Source organism: Pelophylax lessonae (genome assembly GCF_965119305.1).
Source record: "Pelophylax lessonae genome assembly, chromosome: 5".
NCBI lineage: Eukaryota > Metazoa > Chordata > Amphibia > Anura > Ranidae > Pelophylax > Pelophylax lessonae.
Window position 1 is genome coordinate 352,124,362 of NC_138772.1, and position 26,383 is coordinate 352,150,744.

The 26,383-nt window shown below is 44.4% G+C and overlaps 1 protein-coding gene across 1 annotated transcript in view; it reads right to left on the reverse strand.

Moving 5' to 3' along the window:
* Positions 1–26,383, reverse strand: part of TDP2 (tyrosyl-DNA phosphodiesterase 2) — a 39,052-nt gene that overhangs the window by 7,980 nt on the left and 4,689 nt on the right. The window contains exons 3-6 of the mRNA XM_082259319.1: positions 21,097–21,273; positions 18,497–18,588; positions 10,866–10,984; positions 3,750–3,920 (exon numbers count right to left, since the gene is read on the reverse strand). Of these exons, the coding sequence (XP_082115445.1) occupies positions 3,750–3,920; positions 10,866–10,984; positions 18,497–18,588; positions 21,097–21,273 (559 nt within the window). The remainder of the gene's footprint in view (positions 1–3,749; positions 3,921–10,865; positions 10,985–18,496; positions 18,589–21,096; positions 21,274–26,383) is intronic.

Sequence of the window (26,383 nt, forward strand, 5' to 3'; positions counted from 1 at the left end):
AGGAAGGGTGATCTTTTCTGGTTTACCTCAGGGACCGAAGTCACCCGGCTAGAGGCTTCTTGGTCTGTCTGGTCAACCAGATCCGATTCCTGTGGGGAATAGAGACTAATCTTAGGAAAAGGTAAAGGAAAAGATCTATTCAGGGAACGGTGACTACCGCTCTCTGTAGTACTTAAATGTTGGAAGGGAAGAATCGCACCGGTAGTAGTAGTCGATGCTCGATCTAATGTCCTGAATACCCGTGAAAACGTCCCCCCACCCTCCACCCGGGTGGGGGCGCACCTTCAAGCTGTGTAATCCTTTGCTTCGGGTTTGGCTGAGTCGGTCCTCTGTTTGTTCGACCAGCTTTTCTTGAACCCTCCTGGAGGAGTCTTGCCTTTCCCGCTTGTTCCAGCCGGGCGTACGAACCCTTTATGGGCGGTAAAGAAAGGTCCTCGCTTGTTGCGAGGTCCCTTAGCTTTAGCAGCCTGTGGCAAAAAAAAAGTGCTCTTGCCCCCAGTGGCATCCTTAATAATTTCATCTAGGGTGGCCCCAAATAGACGATTCCCCTGAAAGGGGAGATTCGTCAAGGTCTTTTTGGAACCTAGGTCAGCTGACCAGCATTTTAACCACAGCACACGTCTGAGGATTACCGCTGACATAGATGCATGCCCTAATAGGGGAGTAGTGTCCAAGGCTGCGTCACAGATAAACTGTAGCCCTTGTATAATCTGTTCCATCAAATCAGATGTTTCCTGGGGAATATCTTTTCCCCTAAGGTCTTGGCGTACCAATCTTGCCCATTCCGTAAGTGTCTGGGAAACTAGACCAATAACAATTACTGGTCTAAATGCTGACCCTATCAGAGAGAAGATAGTGCGTGCGGGACTCTGCTTCCATCTTCCGATCCACCGGATCCTTAAAGGACGAAGTGTCCTCCACTGGGATAACCGTGGCCTTATTCAGCCTGGAAATAGGTGGATCCACCACTGGTGGTACCGTCCATTTCTTAATGAAGGATTCCTCAAATGGATAGCGTCTAGCAATACGCTTGGAAATCGTAAAGGTACGCTTAGAATGCTCCCATTCTCCTTTAATTTTATTACCAAAACACTTGGGTACAGGCAAAACCTTCACCGTTTTGATGGGCTTGTTAGTACCAAAGGGTACTGTTTCAGTTGCCTCTGCCGGTAAAACCTCAAATCTTAAGGTTTCCCGCACTGCCACAACTAGTGCGTCCACCAATGCTTCTTCCTGAATTATAGCAGGAGAAGGAACGTCCTCCTCACTGTCTGAGGGAGCTTTACCTGAGGTAACAGCCCTTGCAGAGGGACCTGCAGCTGCAGTGACCATCTCTGAATCTGAGTCAGAGGTGTCAGATAATATAGGGGTAGGTGGGGGTCGCTTCCTTGACTCCCGTCCCTGACAGGCTGCCTCCACCCGAGCCACCAAAGACTCCAAAACTGCTGTAAATGCATCCATACTCTGTGCACCGGCGGGTCCCGTGGCCCCCTCGAGGGAAACAGGTGGGGGAATTTGTGTGGCAGGGTCCATGATTATTCCAGTAACTTCCCGGATAATACAATTCAATTAAATAAAAAATTTTTTTTTTTTCAGACCCCCAGCGCCACAAAAGCCCCTTAGTGTTACCTGCTAGGGATCCCTATCGATCGAGAGAGAGAGAGAGAGAGAGAGATAGACCCCCAGGCTCACCACTTGATGCTCAGAGTTTAACTGCAACAGGTTACAGCGCTGTCTTCACAAACAGGAAGTCTTTTGGCTGGCTGCCCAGGAAGAAAGGAGGCGGCTCCGCCCCTCTGCATGCCTTCCGGCGCCTCCCCTAGCTCCACGAGGTGTTTGGATCACCTCAAACATGGCCGCCCCCATGCTGGAGACACGAGGCTACGCCAAAATGGCGGCTCGTGCGATCCAGCAAAAAAAATGGCGGCGGCCTGTACCGAATAGCGGTGTGCTGCAGAGCACACAACACCTTCTCTGCATGGGGATTTGGCGTGGTTGGCGGTACCGGCCCTGGCGGACCGCATGGCCGTTCGGAAGGCCTGCTATAGCTGGAGATTTGATAGTGAATGTGGGTTATTGCGCTCAGCAGTATACTCACAATAAAGTGCTAATGCATAAATAACATAAACATATGAACCAATTATTTAAAGGTGAATATTCCAATGAATATAGCAATAATAAAAATAATAAACATAGTCCTTGAAACGTGCTCGGTGCAAACTTTAAGTTCCAGCAGCAAATACAATTGGACTTGATGTGAAATGCCTTCACCAATCACCATACACCCAGTGCTCGGATAAAATACTTCTTACCAAAAGAAGTTGACCCCTTAATTATAGGGGGTCATGATCGCAATGTATCTCCACAAGAGCTCCAAAATCTCCTATTACAGTCTTCACATCCAGTGTGTGATAAGCCAGAAGTAAACAGATGACTCCGAGACTCCGGACTTTGCTATAGTCATGCAGCTGTCCTCAGGTGCTGCCCTGTACACGGCCCGCTGCAGCACTGCTCTGGGATCACACACAAGCCCCGCCCACTAGCCCAATGCTGCTCCACACTGGCAGGCAGCCCTCCTCTCCTCTCCTCAGGCTGTTCCTCTCTGCTATCCCCTTGCAGGCTGGAGATTTGACTAGGAAGGCAGTCTACATGTCCGTGGCTTCTGACTGGTAGGTACTTTATTATTATCACAGTAAGATTCCCAGACTGCCACTGATTACAATCTTTTTAACATGTATATAATTAGATTGTTAGCTCCCAAACCAAGCCTCCTGGCTTTTTGTACACATAAAATCACACTCAAAGTAGGGGGATCTGTGCCATGTTATAGGATAGAGGGGGACTCTATCTTACCATACAGAGAGGGGCCCGCGTCCACCACAAGACCCGTCAGGGGAAAAGGGGGAACATACTACTCACCATACCGGAACCAGGCGGGCACCAACTCCTGACAGTACCCCTCTCCACCGGGGCGGGAGGGCTGTCGACCAATACAGACGCCGTGACTCATGGTCCTTGGCGTTTCAGCGAGACGTTTAACTCGCGGGGTCAGTCCCCCAGTGGGACTATGTCGCGGCCGACCCAGCGCGGAGCTATGGCCTGCACGCGCTCGTAGGCTGAACTGGGGTGACCACCGGATCTCAACATCCAGCCCGTCGCCCAGTTCAGCTTTCTTGCTTGAAGATCTCACAGGAACACTGGAGAAAAAAAAAGCTGTCTAAAAAATCTTTTTAAGAAAAAAATCTTGCCAGGACCGAAGATCCCAGCAAGGTATCTAGGTCCTTACTCCTGACTAGACAGAAAAAAACTGATTTGCTGTGGCGGAGAGAGAGAGGTTATACCCTCGGGGACTGCCCCTGGGGTGTGGCCAGAGCATTTTTATTTCCTGTCTAGTCCTGCTCCTGTGGAGGCAACATAACCTGAAGGTGCTGTATCACCGAGGACTACGTCTGTCAATGAGCGATAGAGAAAAGCTTTTTAAATTATTTTGTCTATGGATTGCAAAAACAGACCCATTTTGCAAGACAAATATCCCCAAAAGAAATATTTTTTTTTTTGACAAAACAAAGTCTTTGTTATCTTAACGACAAAGTTAATCAACGGTTCCATAGTGAAATGTGAGATATGCTCTGTTCCATAGGCAGTGTAAAGTCATGAGAGCACAGTACATTACATCTTGTAATCTACAAGCTGACCCAATCAATAAGTCAATGCAATAAATAGGCAACAAACTTCTGTATTATACAGACCTCTTGGTCTCTTAAGTTCGTATCGCCACCAAATATCACAGTGGTTGATGGAGGAACCTCCAACATCTTCTGAAGTACAATGCCCAGCTGCTTCATCCGTTCATTTGCATGATCTTTGGTGCTCTCTAAGTGGGAAGTCATTAAGCAGATGTCACTGCCACAGAGCTTCACCTAGAAGGGAGCAGTAAGCATCTTCAGTGTACATACAGGAGGAGTAGTGGGAAAAAGTTTGAACAAAGAGCATAGTATCAGTTATGTAGTACATGAGATGTATAGGGGGTAGATTGGTGTTCGAAATACTAGCCAGTCAGAGATTTTGTCCGACCATACACTGTTCAAATTGTTAATGAGCAGGCCAATTGTACCAAGTTGACTGAGCAACTTGGTACAACAAGCCTGCCAGATTCTCTTGCGATTATCGCCAGCAGCTACTATAGCCGCTAGCAATAATCACTGCCTCCACCCAGTTGGAAAACACCTTTTTCCATGTGGCCTCAGAATCTTTAAGGTGGTCTGTTGAGACTGAAATTGGCCTCAACACCAAAGGACAGGTCTAGTGGAAATCCAATACAGCTCACCATCCAAACACCACCATTCCTACAGTAAAGCATGGATTTGGCAATATCCTGTTATAGGGGTGTTTCTCTGCAGCAGGGACTGGAGCACTTGTCAGGATAGAAGGAAAACTGGATAGGCCAAAATACTATCAAATTATTGTGGAAAATCTGCTGCCCTCTGCCAGAAAGTGGTCTATGGGTAGAAGGTTTACCTTCTAACATGACAATGATCAAAAGCACACATCAAAAATTACAGTTGTTGAAAGGGAAAAAAGGTGAATGTTCTTGCATGGGCTTAGTAAGAGCCCAGACTTAAACCCCATTGAAAATCTGTGGCATGACTTGAAGGCTGCAGTCCACAAACGGTCACCATCAATATGAACTTTAGCAGTTCTGCAAAGAAAAGTGGTCAAATATTGAAACGTCTAGATATGCAAAGTTATTAGCAACATATCCCAACAGACTAATGGCTGTAATTAAAGCAAAAGGTGGTTTAACAAAAAATACTGACATAGGGGGGGTGATCATTTTACCAACTCGACAATTCTGTTTTTGTTCAGTGTTTAGATTTTTTCTTACAGGTTGGTGTTATATCACTTGGATGTTAGAAATTGCACTAGTAAAACACGTGGATATTAAAAAAAAAAAAAAACCCACACAAAATTTTAGGCTGCAAAGCAACAAAATGTGATTTTAAAGGGGAAGGGGGGGGATTCTTTTCTATACCCACTGTAGAGCTCTATAGGGCTCAGTGCTGACAGCGGCCGCATCTATGGGCAAACTTTACACTCTGTGCTGGCCAGGGCAGCTGGTGCTTTGTGTTGTGAATGAGGGTACTCCATTTCCAGCATGCGCCGTTTGGAAGAGAAGAACTGTCCCAAAGTTGCCATCTAGGACTCTGGTCTCTCCTTAGAAAAGGTGGGTGGGTTTGGTCTCAGTTGTCTGACTTCTGATGTACAAGATGCCCAGGGCTGGAAGATGGTAAAGCCGCAGATAATAGCCTCCTCCTCCTCCTCTGTGTGCTGCCATTTAGGCCAGCCATAGACTGTTCATATTCTCAGCCAGTTCAGCAGGAACCGGCCAAGATTTGAACAGTATAAATAAAATAAAATGGAACAAGCTCACCTGGAGAGGAGGGAAAATAAATGTAGATACCTGAAGAAAGATAGCGTGGGGGGGGGGGGGGGGTAGTCAAAAAATGCTGATCCTGCTGCTGCCGCCATCAATGGCAATCACAAAAAAGCTCTTTATGCAAAAGAGTTTTGGCAGATTGCGTTCCTCATTAGGAAACTCTGCATACCCCAAAAGATCCGCAGAAGGGTTTCCTAGACTTTTTAGCGCTAAGAGCCGCCCGAGTACAGGGACTGCACTTGGGAGAGGCTTCACCCAGCGGAAGCTGCCAGATGGTCAGCAGGTAGGGACATACTGCTACTCTTCACCAGTCCAGAGGTCTGAGGAAAAAAAGGAGAATGCTGGGAGTAGGGGTTGTCTTTCTTTTATGCTAATCACTAGTCCTGAAGGCGGAGTAGAGGCAGGGCTCCATCACAAGTATGCTGCCATGGAGGCACCAGGAAACGGTTTCCTTCCAAGCAGCATGATTGAACACCACTGAGGGGCGCTGTCAACCAGTAGATTAAAGCAGGAAGGGAAAAGGGATGAACCCACTGCTCCAAAACAGTCCGCAGAGCTGTGATCCCAGAGAGGCTGGAGAAAACCCATGCAGGGTGCTCGCTGAGGTCCGTGGCCCGGAGAGTACAAATATGCAAAAAGAGGATGCGGAACTTCCAAATGCAGGAAAATCGTGGAGTTTATTGCACATAAAATCATCCGACAGACCATAGGACAACACAACATTCAGAAAACGCATTTCACACGATAGTGCTTAATCATTGCTGGTTACCATAGGGTGTGTGGGTTCTCTTATGGATCAAAATATGCAAATGATCTCAAACAAAGACAATTAGCATTTGTCCAGGTTTTTTCAAAAAGATCCATCAGAGAAAGCACACACACCTGTACAATTAACTTGACAAATATGTAGTGGAGAATACAATTGTGTTCAATGTGAATAGAAAAAAAAAAAAAAGACTTATACCACAATAAATATATAGTGAAAACTGCATATATATCTCAAAAAGGCATTTATAGTGGCAGTAACATGAATAAGGAAAAATGTATATGCATGCGACAAAACACCATAAAAACAAATGCAAAGAAAAAACATATTCCTTGCGTGCACAAATACATACACCCAACAATAAAGCAAAAAGCAACAAGTATAAAGACGAGAGATAACAGCCAGTTCTTGTTGCTCACATATACTTGGAGGTCAAACTGTGATCTCTTCCATTACTGGTAAAATATTTCATATCAGTTTTTCAATTGTAATACCAGTTATGTTGTATGTCATTACATGTAAAGACTGCAATATACAGTATGTGGGACGTACTACCCGCAAATTGAGGGAACGCATCCGTGAACATTTAAGCGACATTAGGATTAAAAAATCCACAAATGTTGCTAGACATTTTAATACTCAAAATCCTGGGGATATTAATCTGTTACAAGCCCAAATCGTGGAAAAAATACGTCTTGCAGCCGGGGATGGGGGGGGGGGGGGGTTTTAACATGTTTAAACTTCTATGTAGACGCGAAGTCTATTGGATTTTTCATTTAGATACCCGTATCCCCAAAGGTATGAATTATGAGTGGGATATATCCCACTATTTTGATTAGCATCCATTGCGCTTTTTTATTTAGAGATTTCTTTATTTAGAGGTGGCTCCCATATATATTTTTCTATTTACACCACTCTACATTTGCTCTGTGGGGATAATAACAAAAAACAAGGAAAGACAGGTAATAAGAGGAAGTAGAGGGATTTATTATATCATATCATGCATATAGTTTATTCATACTTTTTGATCGATATAAGAAACTATTATCCCCCTCCTCTTGGCAACTAGTGTTTTTAGGGAGATTTGTGAAACAATTTATATACATATTCAGCCATCACTGGCTGTTACAGTGGGTACGGAAAGTATTCAGACCCCCTTAAATTTTTAATTTTTTGTTATATTGCAGCCATTTGCTAAAATCATTTAAGTTCATTCTTCTTCCTCATGAATGTACACATAGCACCCCATACTGACAGAAAAACACAGAATTGTTGACATTGTTGCAGATTAAAAAAGAAAAACTGAAATATCACATGGTCCTAAGTATTCAGACCCTTTGCTGTGACACTCATATTTAACTCAGGTGCTTTCCATTTCTTCTGATCATCCTTGAGATGGTTCTACACCTTCATTTGAGTCCAGCTGTGTTTGATTATACTGATTGGACTTGATTAGGAAAGCCACACACCTGTCTATATAAGACCTTCCAGATCACAATGCATGTCAGAGCAAATGAGAATCATGAGGTCAAAAGGAACTGCCTGAAGAGCTCAGAGACAGAATTGTGGCAAGGCACAGATCTGGCCAAGGTTACAAAAAGATTTCTGCTGCACTTAAAGTTCCTAAGAGCACAGTGGCCTCCATAATCCTCAAATGGAAGACGTTTGGGACGACCAGAAACCTTCCTAGAGCTGGCCATCCAGCCAAACTGAGCTATCGGGGGAGAAGAGTATGGTGAGAGAGGTAAAGAAGAACCCAAAGATTACTGTGGCTGAGCTCCAGAGATGCAGTCAGGAGATGGGAGAAAGTTGTAGAAAGTCAACCATCACTGCAGCCCTCCACCAGTCGGGGCTTTATGGCAAAGTGGCCCGACGGAAGCCTCTCCTCAGTGTAAGACACATGAAAGCCCGCATGGAGTTTGCTAAAAAACACCTGAAGGACTCCAAGATCGTGAGAAATAAGATTCTCTGGTCTGATGAGACCAAAATAGAACTTTTTGGCCTTAATTCTAAGCGGTATGTGTGGAGAAAACCAGGCACTGCTCATCACCTGTCCAATACAGTCCCAACAGTGAAGCATGGTGGTGGCAGCATCATGCTGTGGGGGTGTTTTTCAGCTGCAGGGACAGGACGACTGGTTGCAATCGAGGGAAAGATGAATGCGGCCAAGTACAGGGATATCCTGGACAAAAACCTTCTCCAGAGTGCTCTGGACCTCAGACTGGGCCGAAGGTTTACCTTCCAACAAGACAATGACCCTAAGCACACAGCTAAAATAACGAAGGAGTGGCTTCACAACAACTCCGTGACTGTTCTTGAATGGCCCAGCCAGAGCCCTGACTTAAACCCAATTGAGCATCTCTGGAGAGACCTAAAAATGGCTGTCCACCAACGTTTACCATCCAACCTGACAGAATTGGAGAGGATCTGCAAGGAGGAATGGCAGAGGATCCCCAAATCCAGGTGTGAAAGACTTGTTGCATCTTTCCCAAAAAGACTCCTGGCTGTATTAGATCAAAAGGGGGCTACTAAATACTGAGCAAAGGGTCTGAATACTTAGGACCATGTGATATTTCAGTTTTTCTTTTTTAATAAATCTGCAACAATGTCAACAATTCTGTGTTTTTCTGTCAGTATGGGGTGCTATGTGTACATTCATGAGGAAGAATGAACCTAAATGATTTTAGCAAATGGCTGCAATATAACAAAGAGTGAAAAATTTAAGGGGGTCTGAATACTTTCCGTACCCACTGTATCTCTCGTATTATACTTGTTGCTTTTTGCTTTATTGTTGGGTGTATGCATTTGTGCACGCAAGGAATATGGTTTTTCTTTGCATTTGTTTTTATACAAAAAAAGATGGTTTTATGGTGTTTGGTGGCATGCATCTACATTTTTCCTTATTAAATTTTACTGCCACTATAAATGCCTTTCTGATATATATGCAGTTTTTTTCACTATATGTAATGTGGTATAAGTCTGTTTTCTTAATGTCTATTCACATTGAACACCATTTTATTCTCCACTACATCTTTGTCAAGTTAATTGTACAGGTGTGTGTGCTTTCTCTGATGGATTTTTGAAAAAACCTGGACAAATGCCAATTGTCTTTGATTGAGATAATTTGCATATTTTTAGCCATTAAGCACGTACTGATCGTCGGCTAAACGATCGGCCGTCTTTTGTCCAGGGCTGTCGTGTCTGTTGAAAACTGCAAAAGACTGCACACGAATTTTGTCGGCCAACAACAGCCGACTGCAGAAGTGATGTCATGTGATGGTTAACTTTCCTTGTCTTTTTTCTTTTCTGAGCATGCCCAGTCTTGCAAATCTGCTGTCTGTCGGCTGAAATCTGTACTGACTGTCGAACAATCGGCCGTTCTGGAGTTGGCCAACAAAAATTAATGCCTGCACGACAAGATTCTGTTCGGCCGAAAATGCGCTGTCGGCTGTCGGAAGCATCATACTAACAAGCCTACAATCGGCCGATCGGTCGTCGGCCGAATATTTACGGCCGACAATCGGTACGTGTGTACGGGGCTTAAGAGAACCCACCAGAGGTGGGGAACTCAAGTCACTGACTTGACTTGAGTCAGACTTAAGTTACCAGTTTGAGGACTTGAGACTTGTTTGACTAAAATTAATAAAAAAGACTCGACTTGACTTTGACTTGGTATTCATGACTTGAGACTTGACTTTGACTTGAGACATATGACTTGAAAGGACTTTACTTTTAAGTTATTAAATATTTGCATTTTCTCAAGATGTGTTAAAGCAAAATTAATGTGCCCGTTATGTTTCTGACACCACAGTCACTTAAAACACCTCAGTGTGTTCTGATTTTTAGGACACTGGTTAACAGTGGAAATACTTAACATTTTTTAGTGACTGGTGTTAAACATGACCGGACGCAGAAGGATTTTGAGCTGTTTGGGCATTCAAAGTGTTTCTTTAATATGCCAAGAAAAAAGCTCTAAGCAGTTTTGTTAATGTTTAAAATAAAACAAAACCTTTCCTGACCACTGACTGTTAACTGATTTAAAAGGTGAAAATTGGGGTAGATCAGTATTTTTACTTGATTTGTGACTTAACCAAAATAAATGACTTGACTTTCTCGACTTCTAGCAGGGACTCTACTTGACTTGCTTTTTGCCACAGTAACTTGGGACTTGCTTGAGACTTGAAGGTTAAGAATTGAGACTTGCACATGTGTGACTTACTCCCATGTCTGGAACCCACACACCCTATGGTAACCAGCAATGATTAAGCACTATCGTGTGAAACGCGTTTGCTGAATGGTGTGTTGTCCTATGGTCTATGTCGGATAATTTTATGTGCAATAAACTCCACAATTTTCCTGCATTTGGAAGTGCCGCACCCTCTCTTTTTGCATATTTGCGCTGTCAACCAGGCCAGCTCCGCAACAATCGCATGATCAGAATGTTGCACTAGATTGTGACAGGTTATCAGTAAAGACAACAGTTGGAATGAGATTGTCATATGCTGTCCTGAATATTCAAATCAGGTAAACCTTCAGGCCTTGGACAATATGAGCCACATGGGTACATGTATGGTCACTCCGTATACAAGCTGCATATATGAAATGTGTAATCTAAAAGTTCCAATTCTACCTTATTGGGTCATCGCTATTATGCCAACTTACATTCGCCACCAGTAAATTCCTCATCATGGAAGTTGTTGGAAAAGGAATAATTTCTTTGCTTACTAGTGTCGCTCTGGATTTTTTCAGCATTATGGCAGTGAAGTATTCATCATCATTTCCTAAAAATGCATAATCTCAATTAAACCAAAAAGTCACATCAGAGCCCTATGAGATAGAGGGAGAGGGAGAGAAATACTGATTTTTTTTTTTTTTGTCAATAGGCTTAAACACTCAGCTACTAATTGGAATTTTACATATTTCAGAATTCTTATATTTAATCTCAAAGTCTGACATGGTGGTTTTGATTTAGTAAAAGAGTAGAGCATGTTTTTTCTCAGGCAGTGGATTGAAGGAAAGAAAATAAATTCCCCTATCCACACACTTGAGGTGGAATCCCTCACGAAGAGCTATTGTATTTTGACAGCTGAGAACCCCCCCCCCAACAGGCTGGTTGTACGCAAGTGGATCGAGAGACAGGCAAACCTGTTTGGACCCTTCTTGTGAAAAGGTGTGTTTCTAACCAGATCACCAGGTAAAAACAGGGGAAAACACCTAAAAAAAGCCAATACACCCACCACTCCTGCTTGTAGCAGTAGCAATAGATTACACTTTTGTTTTTGGATTTAATGCCATTTTAAAAACTTACCGTTAGTGTACTGGTAACGGCCTCTCTCTTAATCCTTCCAGGACGGCCTACATATGAGAGATTGTGGCTCCGCCTCACAGGAAACACAACTAATTTGCAGCTGTTAAAAGGGTCCCACCCATCCTTGAGCTTCAGTGATAGAAAAGTACCTTTCCAACCGAACTTTCAAGCGATACAGTTATTCAATAACATACAGCTACACATATATATACATTTTTTAACTCACCACCATCTTGGACGGGAAGTAGGCCTGGCCGTCCTGGAAGGATTAAGAGAAAGGCCGTTACCAGTACACCAACGGTAAGTTTTCTACTTTCATCCTTCCAGGACGGCCTACATATGAAAGAATAAAGGAATCCATACTGGCCTACCTTAGGGTGGGACCACTGCCTGTAAAACCTTTCTGCCAAAGGCAAGGTCTTGTTGTGACAGTACTTCCACACGATAGTGCTTTAGGAAGGTATCTTGGCTGGACCAGGTGGTTGCATGGCGGATCTGCTCCCAGGATGCTCCGGCTTTTTCGGCCCAGGAAGTTGCCATGCCCCTTGTGGAATGTGCCTTTAGATTTTTTGGTGTGGGGGTACCTGACACCTTATATGACATACTAATGGCTTGTTTAATCCACCTAGAGATTGAGGGTTTTGATGCTTGTAATCCCCTCCTTGGTCCAGAATGTAGAACCAATTAGGTGGCTAGATCTTCTAAAGCCCTTGGTACTTTCTAAATATGCTAGAAGACACCTTCTTACATCTAAGCAATGGAATTTGTTCTTTTGCACATTTAGGTTTTTCACAGAAAGATGGGAGAACCATCTCTTGATTCCTATGAAAAGACGACACTACCTTGGGTAGGTACAGTGGGTCTGGTTTAAGAATCACCCTGTCTTGGAGAATTCGCATAAAAGGTTCCTTTATGGATAAGCTTTGTAAATCTCCCACTCCTGGCTGTGGTGATTGCCAACAGAAAAGTTAACTTGATTGACAAAATGTTTAAACTAATTTTGTTCAAAGGTTCAAATGCTTCACTAGATAATGTCTCTAGTACTAGCGTTAGGTTCCAAACTGGAACATTAGTTCTGTTAATTGGAGATACTCTGCTCCGGGCTAACAGAAACCTCTTAATTAAAGGTTCTTTGGCCCGACTTTTGTCTAAAAAAACAGAAAGTGCCGCTACCTGTACTTTAAATGTGTTCACTGCCACCCCCTTATCTACCCCATCCTGTAAAAAATCCAGGATCCTTGGGATTGAGGCAGAGGAATCCTTCTTCTGAGTCTGCCAAGTACAGAATGTTTTCCAGATTTTGGAATAAATTTTCCTAGTTACTGGCTTTCTACTTGAAAGGAGGATCTCAATGACTTTGTCTGAGCATCCTTTTTCTTTTAATATTTGGCGTTCACTACCCAGGCTGTTAACTGAAAAAACTGCAGTCTGGGGTGAATCAGAGGTCCTTGTAGTAACAGGTCTGGGACTTCTGGCAGTTTCCATGATGCTGTCACTGATAGGGATACCAGGGTTGCAAACCACGTTCTCTTTGGCCACCCAGGTGTGACTAGGATGAGGCGTAGTTGCGGCCATCCGCTGAGTTTCTGCAGAACTCTCGCAATTAGATTCTGTGGGGGAAAGGCATAGGCTAGCCTGAAGGGCCAAGGTTGTGCTAGAGCATCCAAGCCCAGCATACCCCTCTGTTTTGTCAGAGAAAAGAACTGTTTTCGGTTCTGCCGAGTGGCAAACATGTCCACTTCTGGCTGACCAAATTTTTGGACTAGGCGTTGAAAAATTATAGGGTTCAGTTCCCATTCTGCCTGTTTGATGGGATGACGACTGAGGAAGTCCGCTTTCCAGTTGTCCTTCCCTTTTATGTACATGGCTGATAGGGAAATTACTCTTTTCTGCCCAGCTCAATGTCTCCTGAGCTAATTTTAGCAGAGAGCTTGATCTGGTCCCCCCTTGATGATTCAGGTAAGCTACTGCTGTAGCATTGTCTGAATGGACCTGGACTTCTTTCCCTAGAATGTCCTTCTCGAAGGCTTTTAAGGCCTTTTCCACAACCTTCAGTTCCCTGTAATTGGAGGAGGCTTGACTCAGCTTCGAATCCCAGGTACCCTGGGTCCGGGCTTCTTTTAGGTGAGCTCCCCACCCCTCGGAACTTGCGTCCATGGTAATCTTTACGGGCAGCTCTTGACCCCACAGTCGCCCCTTCTCTAGGTTTTGGGGGACTGTCCACCATTTCAGTGACAAAATTACTTGTGGGGACAATGTAATTTTTTCGTCTATGGAGTCTTGTCTCCTGTTCCAAGAGGCCAGGTGAAAAAATTGGAGGTCTCTTGAATGTAGTTGGGCCCACTCTACAGCTGGAATACACGCTGTCATTAGCCCTAGGACTTGCATGATCTGTCTCCTGGAACACCAAGGATGAGAACAGATGCCTCTTACCGCTGAGACCACTTTTTCCACCGTTTCCCTTGGGAGGAAAAGTTTTTTGAGTCTGGTATCTATTTTGCATCCTAGATACACTTGGACCTGTGCTGGCTGTATTGAGGATTTCTCCAAATTTAATAGCCATCCTACTGCTTGAAGAACTGACATCACCTTTTGGGTGTCTGCCATAGCCTGTTCTTCTGATCTTGCAAAGATCAACATATTGTCCAGATACGGGATCAAACTTAGGCCTTGTAGGTGAAGATGGCCTACTACCTCGGCCAAGATTTTTGTAAAGATCCTTGGACTTGTTGCCAAGCCAAAAGGAAGAGCTCTGAACTGCCAATGTGCAGTGCTTTCTTCCGTCACAATGGCGAATCTGAGAAATGCTTGATGTTCCGGATAAATTGGAACATGTAGGCAAGCATCTCTTAAATCCAATGTTGTCATAAAGACATTCTGATACAGATTTTTTCTGACCGCATAAATGTTCTCCATGGAGAACTTCTTGTATATCAGAAATTTGTTTAGTTTCTTGAGGTTTATGACTAGGTCGGAATTTTCCTGAGGGCTTTGGCACCAAAAATATGTGGGAGTAAAAGCCTTGGAATGCCTGACCCTTTGGTACAGGTTAAATCACCCTCTGCTCCGCTAGTTCCTGAATACCGTCTAACAGTGCCTTCCTCTTTTGTTCTATTTTTGAGGGATAGGTCACTTTTATTTCTGGCACCGGCTGTGAGGCAAACTCCAGTCGGTACCCTTCCCGAATTATCTGGAGAATGTAGGGGCTGGCAGAGAGGTTTTCCCATTGGGAGAAAAAATGGGTCAGTCTGCCCCCTACCCTGAAGACTTAGGTCCAGGTTTAAGGAACAATAAGTTGGGTCCTTGTTTTCCCTTTTCAGGACCACCTTTCCTGGCCTGTCCCTTGAAAGGCCTTCTTTGGTTTTTGTCCTGGAAGTTCCGAAAGGAATATCTTCCTGTTTTGTCCTTTACTGGGAAATTTCTTCCCCTTCTCTGCAGATCTGGACAAGGTATCATCCAGTCCTGAACCGAACAGTAATGAACCTTCAAAGGGTAATGCGCAGAGTCTTACTTTGGAGGCTATATCACCTTCCCATGCTTTGACCCAAAGCGCCCTTCTAGCAGAATTTACTAATGCTGCTGTTTTTGCAGATGCTACTATTGACTCCACAGCCGAGTCTGCTAAGTAGGATACTGCTTTTCCAATCATAGCTAGGGAATCTATCAGGTCTTGTGACCCCGCCATAGTGGACATGTTTTGACAGTTCCTTGAGCCAAAAGTCTGCATTCCTGGCCATACAGGTATCAGCTAAGGCTGTAGTCATATTATACGCATTAGAATCCCAAGCCTTTTTTAATAAGGATTCAATCCTGCGATCCATAGGATCTGTAATATGACCGGCATTTTCAAAGGATAAATCTGTTCCTTTTGATAGCTGTGCCAGAGGAGCGTCCAGTTTTGGATTTTTTGTAAAAACCTCCATTTCCTGTGGCTCAAAGGAATACCTTCTTTTCCAGCTATTTGGCCTGGATAAGGCATGTGTAGGGCATTTCCATTCTTGGTGTATTATGTCTTTTAATGACTGGTGAATGGGAATGGTTCTGTACTGGGCTCTTTCCAAGCCTTTGTACACTTTGTCTTTACTGGAAGACTCTTTTACTGGGGTAGGGATTCCTTCAGTGTCATGTACCACTTTAAGGAGACCCTCCATATATTCCAGCGAAAAAAGATTTTTGTTATTTTTAAACTTCTCTTTTTCCTCCTCACTGTTACTTTCTGAGTCCTTATCCGAACTGGAAGGACCTCCCATGTAACTAGTGCCTTCCCCTGGATCCTCCTGTTCCCTAACTTGTGTTGAGGGAATGGTTTGAGACTCTGACCAGAGAGATGAGGGTCCTTTTGACCACCCACTGTCCTGGGAGGATAAGCTATCCTTGGATACTTCCTCTGCTGGGGTTTGAGGGATAGCTGCTGTAGTCCTGAATGACTGAATAGTAGCTAACATTTCCTCTTGCATGGATTTAAGAAAATCTTTCATTAGGATTGATGCTTCCTGCCCTGCTAACTTATTAATACAAGTATGGCATAAGGGCTTTAAGTAAGACTTAGACAATCTGACCCCACAGTTCCCACATTTTCTAGACATGCTAGTGCTGACTGTGGAAGGGGGTCTGGCAGGGGCTTCCTGTGCCGGTGGCAGACCTGTGTAAAACACAAGACAAGAAAAAGAGACACAATAATGTGACACAATAGCATCTCTTGTCTACCACTGCGGCTAACATTAGGTCAGGAAAATGGCAAGGCATGCCTGTCTTTGCAATAGACAGCAGTCGGCCCGCCACCGGTGTAGTCACTTACCCTTTCCTGTCGCCACCTGCGCTGCCGCTTTTTCCTCTGTAGGGAGTGCGGACATCCGTGTCTTTTTGGGGCAATTTCAGCCCTCTCGTAGCCGGAGAATCAGCCATGCCACTTGCGCTGAGCTCACATGGACCCGGCGTCTCCTCCACGCTGTGCCTCTTCCGGGTATCACCCGCTCCGCCTTTTTCCGCCGGAACTTCCGGTCTCCATAGCGAGGCTTGAGGCGCGCTCACTGGCGGGAAATTCAAAATCCTTACCGCCCAACAGAGGTAATGGAGGAGACTTCCTGCAGAGACAACAGGACTTCAGCTATAGAGGGACCTTCACTGTAAGGTAAACCGCACTACCTGGCATGTTGGCGACCTGAAAGCTCCTGTTTCCAGGATGCAGCTATGGAGAAACCTGCCATTAGGCTGACCGAAGCTGCCTTCCAGGGGTACCTCTCAGACAGTCCTTTGCCTTCAGGTCAGTAAAAAAACAAACGTTGCGATGTGAGGTTGGAAACAGCTGAACTGAAGCTCAAGGATGGGTGGGACCCTTTTAACAGCTGCAAATTAGTTGTGTTTCCTGTGAGGCGGAGCCACAATCTCTCATATGTAGGCTGTCCTGGAAGGATGAAAGGAGGAAATAAGGTCACTTTTACAAAAAAAAAAAAAAAAAGCATACATTTTGTTATGAGCCTATAAAGCAGGGATCCTCAAACTACGGCCCTCCAGCTGTTGCGGAACTACACATACCATGAGGCATTGTAAGACTGACATTCACAGACATGACTAGGCATGATGGGAATTGTAGTTCCTGAACAGCTGGAGGGCCATAGTTTGAAGACCCCTGCTATAAAGCATTGAACCCAAGATCAGCAGATTGTGGGTGTCATTTCACACTCCCGCAGACTGTCCATGTAGCTAGTCTGCCTGTACCTCTGATATGGGCAGGCATTTACACAAGGACAGGAAGCAAACTGAACTACCTGGAGCGCTCAACTACAAGCCAACAGCTGCAAAGGCTGTCAGAACTTGTAGTTCATTGATGCACAGGACGTGCGAATCAATGACACAGTCCTGTGGGCAGAGCCCCGCACAGCTGCACTCTGTAAATTGTGACAGCGAGTGCGGGCAGAAGACCCCAGATCGATGTCACAAGTGGGGAGGGGTCAGATGCTGAATTTGTACACCCCAAATATGGATGCAACATACAGAAAGTGAACTTGTCCTTCCACTTCTGGACCGGGCCATATTTTGCGATTCGGCACTGCGTTCCATTTAACGGACAATTGCGTGGTTGTGCGACGCTGTCCCTAAATAAAATAAACGGCAAATTTTTCACATTCTGCTATATAATATTCCCAAAAAGTAAAAAAAAATCTAAATTTAACACTTTAGGCCAATTTGTTTTCTGCTACATATTTTTGGTAAAAAAAAAAAAAAAAAAAAAAAAAAATCGCAATAAGCATATTGTGATTGGTTTGCGCTAAAAGAAAAAGGTATCGCGTCTACTAACTACAGGAAAGATTTGTAATTTTTATTTTTTACTAGTAATGGCGGCAATCTGCATTTTTGTGCGGGACTGAGACATTGCGGCGGACAGATCTGACTGACAATTGTGACACTTTTAGGGGGGGGGAACAATGACATTACTATAGTAATCAGTGCAAAAAATATGTACTGTTACTGTAATAATGACACTGGCAGGGAAGGGGTTAACAGTGTGGGTGTTTCTAACTGTGGGGGGGCGTGGCTTGTGAAATCATAGAGACCTGTGATCCTAGAGGATCACAGGGGCGCTAATCATTCCAGGGAGAAGAACGGTCAGCTGTGTTTACAACAGCTGACCGTTTTCCCTCAGCGGGGAACGATCGCGGGTGTCAGGCGGCAATCGGAGCCACCTGCCCATGCATCGGTTTCCCTGCTGACGAGTGGGGGCAGGAGCGCACCGGCGGCAGCGCGTGCTCACCCCCTAGCTTCCTGAGTGCGACCGACTTATACCTACGTCAGTTTGCGCAGGAGCGGCTGCCTGCCGCAGTAAAACTGCAGCGGGCGGTCGTAAAGTGATTAAGACTTGTAGAACCATGTCATGCAAGTTCTCTCCTAGCAGAAAATCAATATAGGTTATTTGAGGTGTTTTACACAAGACTGAATTCCACAATGACTCCAAATGAAAACCCTACAGAATGGTGAAAATACATACCTGTAATGATAGTGTAGCTAACCGCTCTCTTCTTTAGATAGTCATAATATTGAGGTATAACCTCTTGTAAAAACACAACATCTGGACTGTACCTGTTATAGGACATAATATAGGTAAATTCTCTACCTAAAATCACTTAAAAAGCTGCATTACTAGATTTTCCAAAAAGCTATAATTTTTGCATTAAACCCACGTGCAGTGTGCATATCTCCCAACTCCCTGCTAGCCATTTCTACTACTTGAAGCCCACTCTTGCCACCGGTCACTCTGGTGGTTGAGCAATATGTGACACCACGTCTATTTTGAGGAGGGGTTGGCTGCCCAGGGATTCTTCAGCAATAGAGCCTTCCTAGCAGTTATGACGTATAGCACTGTCCTTGCTGAGCACTTTAGTGCATCAGTGGCAGCCTCAAATACAGTCTGATTAAAAAAAAAAAAAAAAAAACACAAATCTACATCGTCCTCTTAAAATCCCACTGCAAATTTAGAGGGAAAAAAAAAAAAAAAGTGTGTAAAAACACTTATTTGGAGATCTACATGGCTCTTGATAGTAAATACGATGTAGAGGAACTCAAACATGCAGCACTGCACAGGGTATGCCCCCTTTCTTCCGATTGTCATTTCAGGACTTGTGTTCATCCATGGCATGTTATAGCACTTTTTTTAACCACTTCAAGACCAGGTTTATTTTTTGACCTTTGTTTACATGTAAAAAAAAAAAAAAATATTTTTTGCTAGAACCTCCAGAACTTAAAACCTCCAAACATTAAATCATTTTTAAAGCAGAGGCCCTAGAGAATAAAATGGTGGATTTTTCATCTTTTTTTTAGGTCACAGTATTTGCACAGCGGTTTTTCAAATGCCTTTTTTTGGGGGAAAAAATGTAATATTAATGCAAAAAACATAATGCACAAAACATAATGCAATACCCAAAGATGTTACAACGAGTAAAATGATACCAAACATGTCACAATTTAAAACTTTGCACGCCCTTGCAACAGAAAAATACTATGCACATTATCTATAGGTGACACTTTAAAAGTCTTTACAGGTCACCACTTTAGATTTACACAGGAGGTATGGTGCTCAAAATGTTGCTCTAACGTTTGAGGTGATACCTTACATGTGTGGTGTGATCAATGTTTACGTACCGACGAGTGGGTTCACCTTTGCACGGGATCACGGTGCTTTACTTTTTTTTTTTACACTGTTCTTCTAAATGTTTTTTATCACTTATTGTTATCACAAGGGATATAAACATCCCTTATAACAATAGGCAGTACTCTTTACTGAGACCTGGGGTCCATTAGACTAACAGGGTGGTGGTACGTCCCCTCCTGACACTTATAAAAGTAATCCAGCAAGTAATTAGCTGATAGGATTGTTTTTACAAGAAAGCTGACTGCTGGCTGAATAAAAGGATACCAGAATGATGACTAGAGCTGCAGACATCATCCTGGCATAGCCACTCAAATCAGGTGATATCCTGGAAAGTCATCTGGGGTAAAGAGGTTAATCAGATAAGGTTTGTTAAAGAAAAACTTATTTTACAGTACAAAAGAGTTACACAAGAATAAGATAAGGGAGGTACAAAGTTGAATGTGGTTTTGCAAATATTCAACTACGGGCTTAAAAGAATATTAATTATTTCACTTATAAGATAGTACTAATTGGCTCAATATAGCACAAAAAGAAAGGAAAGTGAAGTGTGAAAAGAAAGCATAATGGGCAAGAAGAAAAGTAATTAGTCAAACAACCACTAGTTGGTATCGCAGATTACATAGCCATAGTAGCTAAAAGACTTCAAGAAACCATTGAAAAACCTCATAGCAGAACAGAGCAAAGAGACAAATACTGAAATGAAGATAGCAGCCTATTTCATTTTCTCGCCACTGGTGCCTTGCTAGGATTTTCTAATCAGGCTCCCCATATTTTTTCAAATTTGTTTGGGCATACCCATTTTGCTAGGTTTTAAGACGAGAGCAATTTAACGGCCACTGGCTTCTTGGCCTAAAATAGGCGACCAATCACTACGGTCAGTAAGTGATTCTCCTCTGGGCCCTCCAGCCAGCTCAAGACACATGTTATGGGATTTAGAGAGATGTGGGTATCAAACACTGAATTAAAATCCACAACATCTTGCCAGTATCTGGACAGTTTGGGGCAGCTCCATAACATATCCAACAAGTCCCCAGTATCTCAAATAGTGTAGTGCTTTATTTAGCTCCTCTTCTCCTTCACATGGTACTCCATGACTTGTGTGGCTTTCCCATCATCCTCTATGTCACTGCAGGATTTGTGTGGCTGCTCCTCCACGTTACTACATGACATGTGTGACTCCCTCATCTGTATATCACTGCAGGGAGTTTGTAGCTTCCCCTGCCCTGTATGTCAATGCAGGACGTGTTTTTTTCCTCTTCAGGAATCATGTGGCTCCCTTGTCTCCTCTGTAGGTCATCGCAGTCTCAAAGCTAGCAGTCACACAGTGGAAAGTGTAGATTACTGTACTCCTAGCACAAGGCATGCTACAGGGGAATGCCATCTACAGATTGCAGATGGAAAAAGGTAAATGCACCAAGTTTATTAACAAAAGTACTTACAAAGCTAAATATGAACAAACAGCCCGAGCTCTTTCTGGAAGATTGGATAAGTCAAGCCCATCAATATTCCAAGTGACAAAGATAAAATGGCTTTCATCTTTCTGGCTCACTGTGGTGCACTTTGCTGTATCAGAGGTTCGCGCTATAACAACTGGCTCATCACTGGTCAGGTCTATGCTGGAATAGGAAACATATCATTATTAGCTTTTTATTACACCACTATAGGCCATCTCAAAGAAAATGGAGCTAAGCAAATGTTTAGGATGCCACTGCCAACTTTCCCATTTCTAAAATGCTAGTTGCCTGGCTACTATGTTAGCCAATGCCATCAATGCTGTAAAATGTATGCTACCACAACATTTCTAGGTGTCTTACCATGTACTTAATACCCTGCTCTTTGCATTCCTTGTGTGAAATATCTGGCGATTCTGCTAGTCCCTCTGCTTTTCTTTTTCAAACTGACCATGCAAGGGTAATGAAAGCACATCCAGTCAAGAATAGTCAGTTTCCTTTTTGCATTTTACTTGGGAGCACAGCCTACCTGGTCAGACTTGTGCCAATACGTCTCCCCTGCACAACCCTTCACTGGGAAGATCAGTGTCCTGCTGTTTCTCTGCCTCCTGCTGACACCCCATGCCCCCTCACCCCAGTCTCCACCCCCACCTGTCTAAGTCCCCTTTGCAGCCAAGAACAGATCATGCAATATATTTAAAAAACACACATGTTTTGAATTTCTATATTGAACTAAATGGGTTTTGCAAAGTGAGGGTTGATCTACTTACGTCGTATGCAAAAAAAAAAAAAAAAAAAAAAAAAAAAGACCAATTCAAAATCTGAATGCTGAATTAGACATTCTGAGTCACTGGCTGCATGCTTGTTCATTAAAGCGCAGTTCCACCTAAATTTTGAACTTATTTCAGCAGTGATAGTTTTTTTAAAAACGAATTGGGCTATAATTTTTTTTTTTTTTTTCCTTCGGGTCCGTTCCCTTATTTTAGAGGATAATACGGACTACTTCCTCCTTCTGTGGCCGCGGCCCCGGACGTCACTTCCGTTTTCGCCTTGCGTCCTGGGAGGTGTGTGTCATCAATCCCAGGAGGCAATGGGCATGGCCGGCTGCTCCTCTCATGCTATCATCGCGTGATTTCCAAAGCGTCGCTATGGAAACCCGACATTGCCGCATGCGCGATATTGCCAGGTGCATTCTGGGTAGCCAGCTTGCACGGAAATCAGAAGGAAGGACAAAGCGGCTTCAGATGCCCACACTGGAGATGGCCACGCTCTCCAATCATTTTTAAAATTAAGAAATTATCTACAATCAAATACTGTACTAGTTCTAAATCGGAGAATAGTGTTAAAGCGGAGTTCCAGCCATTTCACTCACCTGTCCAACGGTCCAGCGATGCGGCCGCCCGAAGCCTCGATCCTCTCCCTCGGCATCACTGCTGTGGGCACCCGGCTGTGACAGTTTACGGCTTCACAGCCGGGTACCCACTGCGCATGCGCGAGTTGCGCTGTGCGTCTTGATTGGCCGGCAATCTTCTGGGACCTCTGACATGTCCCAGAAGATTGCAGGGAGGGAGGGGGAGAGGAGAACTTCCGCTCAGGGCGCCGTGGCGCTCCGAGCGGAAGTGGGAGCGGGTACCTGTCAAAACTAGGTACCCGCTCCCCCCCAAAAAAAAATGACATGCCAAAAGTGGCATGTCAGGGGGTTAGAATATCTAAAGCGGAAGTTCCACTTTTGGGTGGAATTCCGCTTTAATGTACATGGCGATATATTTGTATTAAAGGGGTATTTTTATTTTAAAAAAGTATTTTCGGTCGGAACACCGCTTTAACAAAGCATTGTAGTCGAGAGATACAGACAAACGCATTGTATCCTAAACAGAAAACTATCTTTAGAAAGATTTTTACTCCAAAATGTTGGAGTAAGTAGTCCTTATTATCCTCTAAAATAAGGTAACTGACCTGGAAAAAAGAAAAAAAAAAAAAAAATTCACACCGCTTTAACAAAGCACTGTAGTCAAGAGATAAAGGCAATTACCATGAACCACACAGGCATCTGACAAACCTAGAAGTATAGGATGTTGAAGGTTCTGCCAGAGGCCATAGCTCTGTAAGAGCAAAGTCAGGACGCATTGCTCATCAGTGCAGCATTAAGGCCTCATGCACACAGGGCGTTTTTACAGCTGCTGTTAGGAGCGTCAGGCGTTTTTTTTTTTTGCAGCTTAAAAATGCCCCTCCATGTTATTCTATGGCCTCATGCACACACAGACGTTTTTGAGCTGTAAGTGGCATAGGCGTTTTTAAGCTGCAAGAAGAACCCACGGCCTGCGCGTTCTGAGGACCAGCGTTACAGCTGTAAAAACATCTGACGCTGCTAAAGGCTGAATAACGTTGCTATAATGTTGCTTAACGTGCGTTAAGCCACGTTATACGTTTTTTTTCTTCCATTCAAAATCAATGGTTCCCTATGGGAGCCTATTGATTTGAATGGAAGGCGCACGGCAAGTCGAATCAGGATGATCCGACTTGCGCTGTGAGAATCTTGATGGGGAACTCCACGCCGAAATGGGGAAAAAAAAAAAAAAAAGGGGGGTCCCCCCCCCCAGGTTTCAAACCAGGCCCTTCAGGTCTTGTATGGAATTTGAGAGTAGCCCCACGCAGAAAAAACGGCATGGGGTCCCCCCCCAAAATCCATACCAAACCCTTATCCGAGCATGCAGCTCTGCAGGCCAGGAAAGGGGAGGGGGCGAGCGAGCAGCCCCAACCCCCCTGGACCATACCAGGCCACACGCCCTCAACATGGGGGGGGGTGTGGGTGCTTTGGGGCAGGGGGGGCTCTGCACCCCCCCCACCCCAAAGCACCTTGCCCCCATGTTGATGAGGACAAGGGCCTCTTCCCCGACAACCCTGGCCAGTGGTTGTGGGGGTCTGCGGGCAGGGGGCTCATCGGAATCTAGGAAGCCCCCTTTAACAAGGGGGCCCGCCAGATCCCAGACCCCCTATGTGAACGGGTATGGGGTACATTGTAGCCCTACCCATTCACCCCATAAAAGGCAGTGTAAGTAAATAATGACAGGAGACGTTTTGAAAAGTTTATTAAAAATCTTCAGCCGGTCCTCTCCGCTCTTCTGGTCTTTTGCCTCCTCTAGTCTTCTTCCTCTGGTCCTCCTCCAACGCTGTCCCCGGTGATTATGCCGGTCTCCGGGCTCTGCAGCTTATTATATAGCCATTAGGGGCGTGTCCTCCCGATGACGTCCCGGGTAGGCCCCACCCCCTTATGCCAGACGGCATCTTTCACATAAGGGGGCGGGGCCTCTGGTGACATCGGGAGGCCATGCCCCCTTATGGCTATATAATAAGCTGCAGAGACCGGAGACCGGCATAATCACCGGGGACAGCGTCGGAGGAGGCAGAAGACCAGAAGAGCAGAGAGGAGAAGACCAGAAGAGCAGAGAGGAGAAGACCAGAAGAGCAGAGAGGAGAAGACCAGAAGAGCAGAGAGGAGAAGACCAGAAGAGCAGAGAGGGTCGGATGAAGATTTTTAATAAACTTTTCAAAACGTCTCCTGTCATTATTTACATACACTGCCTTTTATGGGGTGAATGGGTAGGGGTACAATGTACCCCATACCCGGTCACATAGGGAGGGGGTCCGAGATCTGGGGGGCCCCCTTGTTAAAGGGGGCTTCCAGATTCCGATGAGCCCCTGCCCGCAGACCTCCACAACCACCGGCGTTAGAAGTAGCTCTGCAGCTCGTTTTTTCTGACGCCCTGTGTGCATGAGGCCTAAGCCCCCCATTCACACTGGGGCGACGCTACTTCCGGAGCGGCCGCCACGGACTTCGTAACATTGAAGTCTATGGCGGTCGCCTCCTGGTCGCCCCAAAGAAGCTCCGGACCCTTTTTCTGAGTCGGAGCGACTTGTGTCGCTCCTATCAGAACGCGTCCGCAGCTTCCCTATGGGAGGCGACCTGCGGCGACCTGTGAGGCGACCAGGTCGCCTCACAGGTCGCCCCAGTGTGAACGGGGGCTAAAAGTCCTTCTGCAGGGCTGTTTTCAGAAAAAAACAAAACAAAACAAAACAAAAAAAAAAACAGTATTTTAAAAAAGGTGACAGAAACTAAAGCCCAATCCAAGCAAAGTCCATTTTCTTTCACCGTTTCTTTCCACCCCTGCTCTAACCCATCCAGCCAAAGTTTTCCCTGCCTGGTGGAGCCAGTTATACTACCCCCACCCATGTGCCTCACTGATTAGGTTTCTGCCTGCTGTGCAAACACTGACACTCTTTGTGCTGTCCTCTTTCTTCAATCTGATGTCAGTATCCTTAGCCTTCTGGGTCAGCCAATGGGACTAGTCCACATCATGCAGGCAATGATGTGGACACCTGGATGAAGGACTCATCCAGGAAATAAACGGAAGGTGTCTTGTGCTGAATAAGACCCCATTCACACAGGGCAGGGTGAATAAAATAAAAAAAAAAAAAAAAAAAAGGATTTTGTCATTTAAATCAGATTTTAATAAAATGCTTTTGGAGTAAAAAATATCTAAAGATCGTTTTCTATTTAGGATACAATGCATTTGTTTTCTATTTAGGATACAATACCTTCGTTTATGTAGCTTGAGTCTGTATATTCTGCAATATTTACATTTTTGATAAACTCAAAATCAAGTAAATTAATTGGGTAAATTCAATGAATCCAAGCTCTGCAAGCCGAGATAACATGCACTGCACAATTTCAAAGTAACCATGAGCTAAAACAAAGTTCAGGAATATTCCTTTATCCCATGGTTTTCCAATTCTATGTACACTACAAACTGTATGATTGAATCAGTTCTGATATCACTATTTTACTAATCTGCCAGCTTATTATTCTAAATAGGAAACCTTCATTTTGTTTGCAAATATTAAAGATTTTAACTACCAGCAAGAATATGTCCTTACATTTAAAGAGCACCGGTAATTTCCATTTCCATCAGATCCATCATGGCAGCGTCTGTTAGCAGGCATTCACTCACCTGTTGCCGCCATGTCCCTCACCTTGGTGTGTCGCTGCCACATCACCAGCCGTCCTATTAAAGTCAATGGGACTGTCGGTGAGTCAACAGCCAGTCAAAGGAGCCGCTGCGGGACAGATGCTCTTTAAAAAATAGAATTTGTGCAAGAACTTACCATAAAATTATTTTCTCTGAGTCCTCTGACAGTCGCAGCCCTTCCATATGTTCTTCACTATTGGGTAATGGCATCCTCTGCAGGAGCAGGCTAGGTAGTGAAAACTTGATAA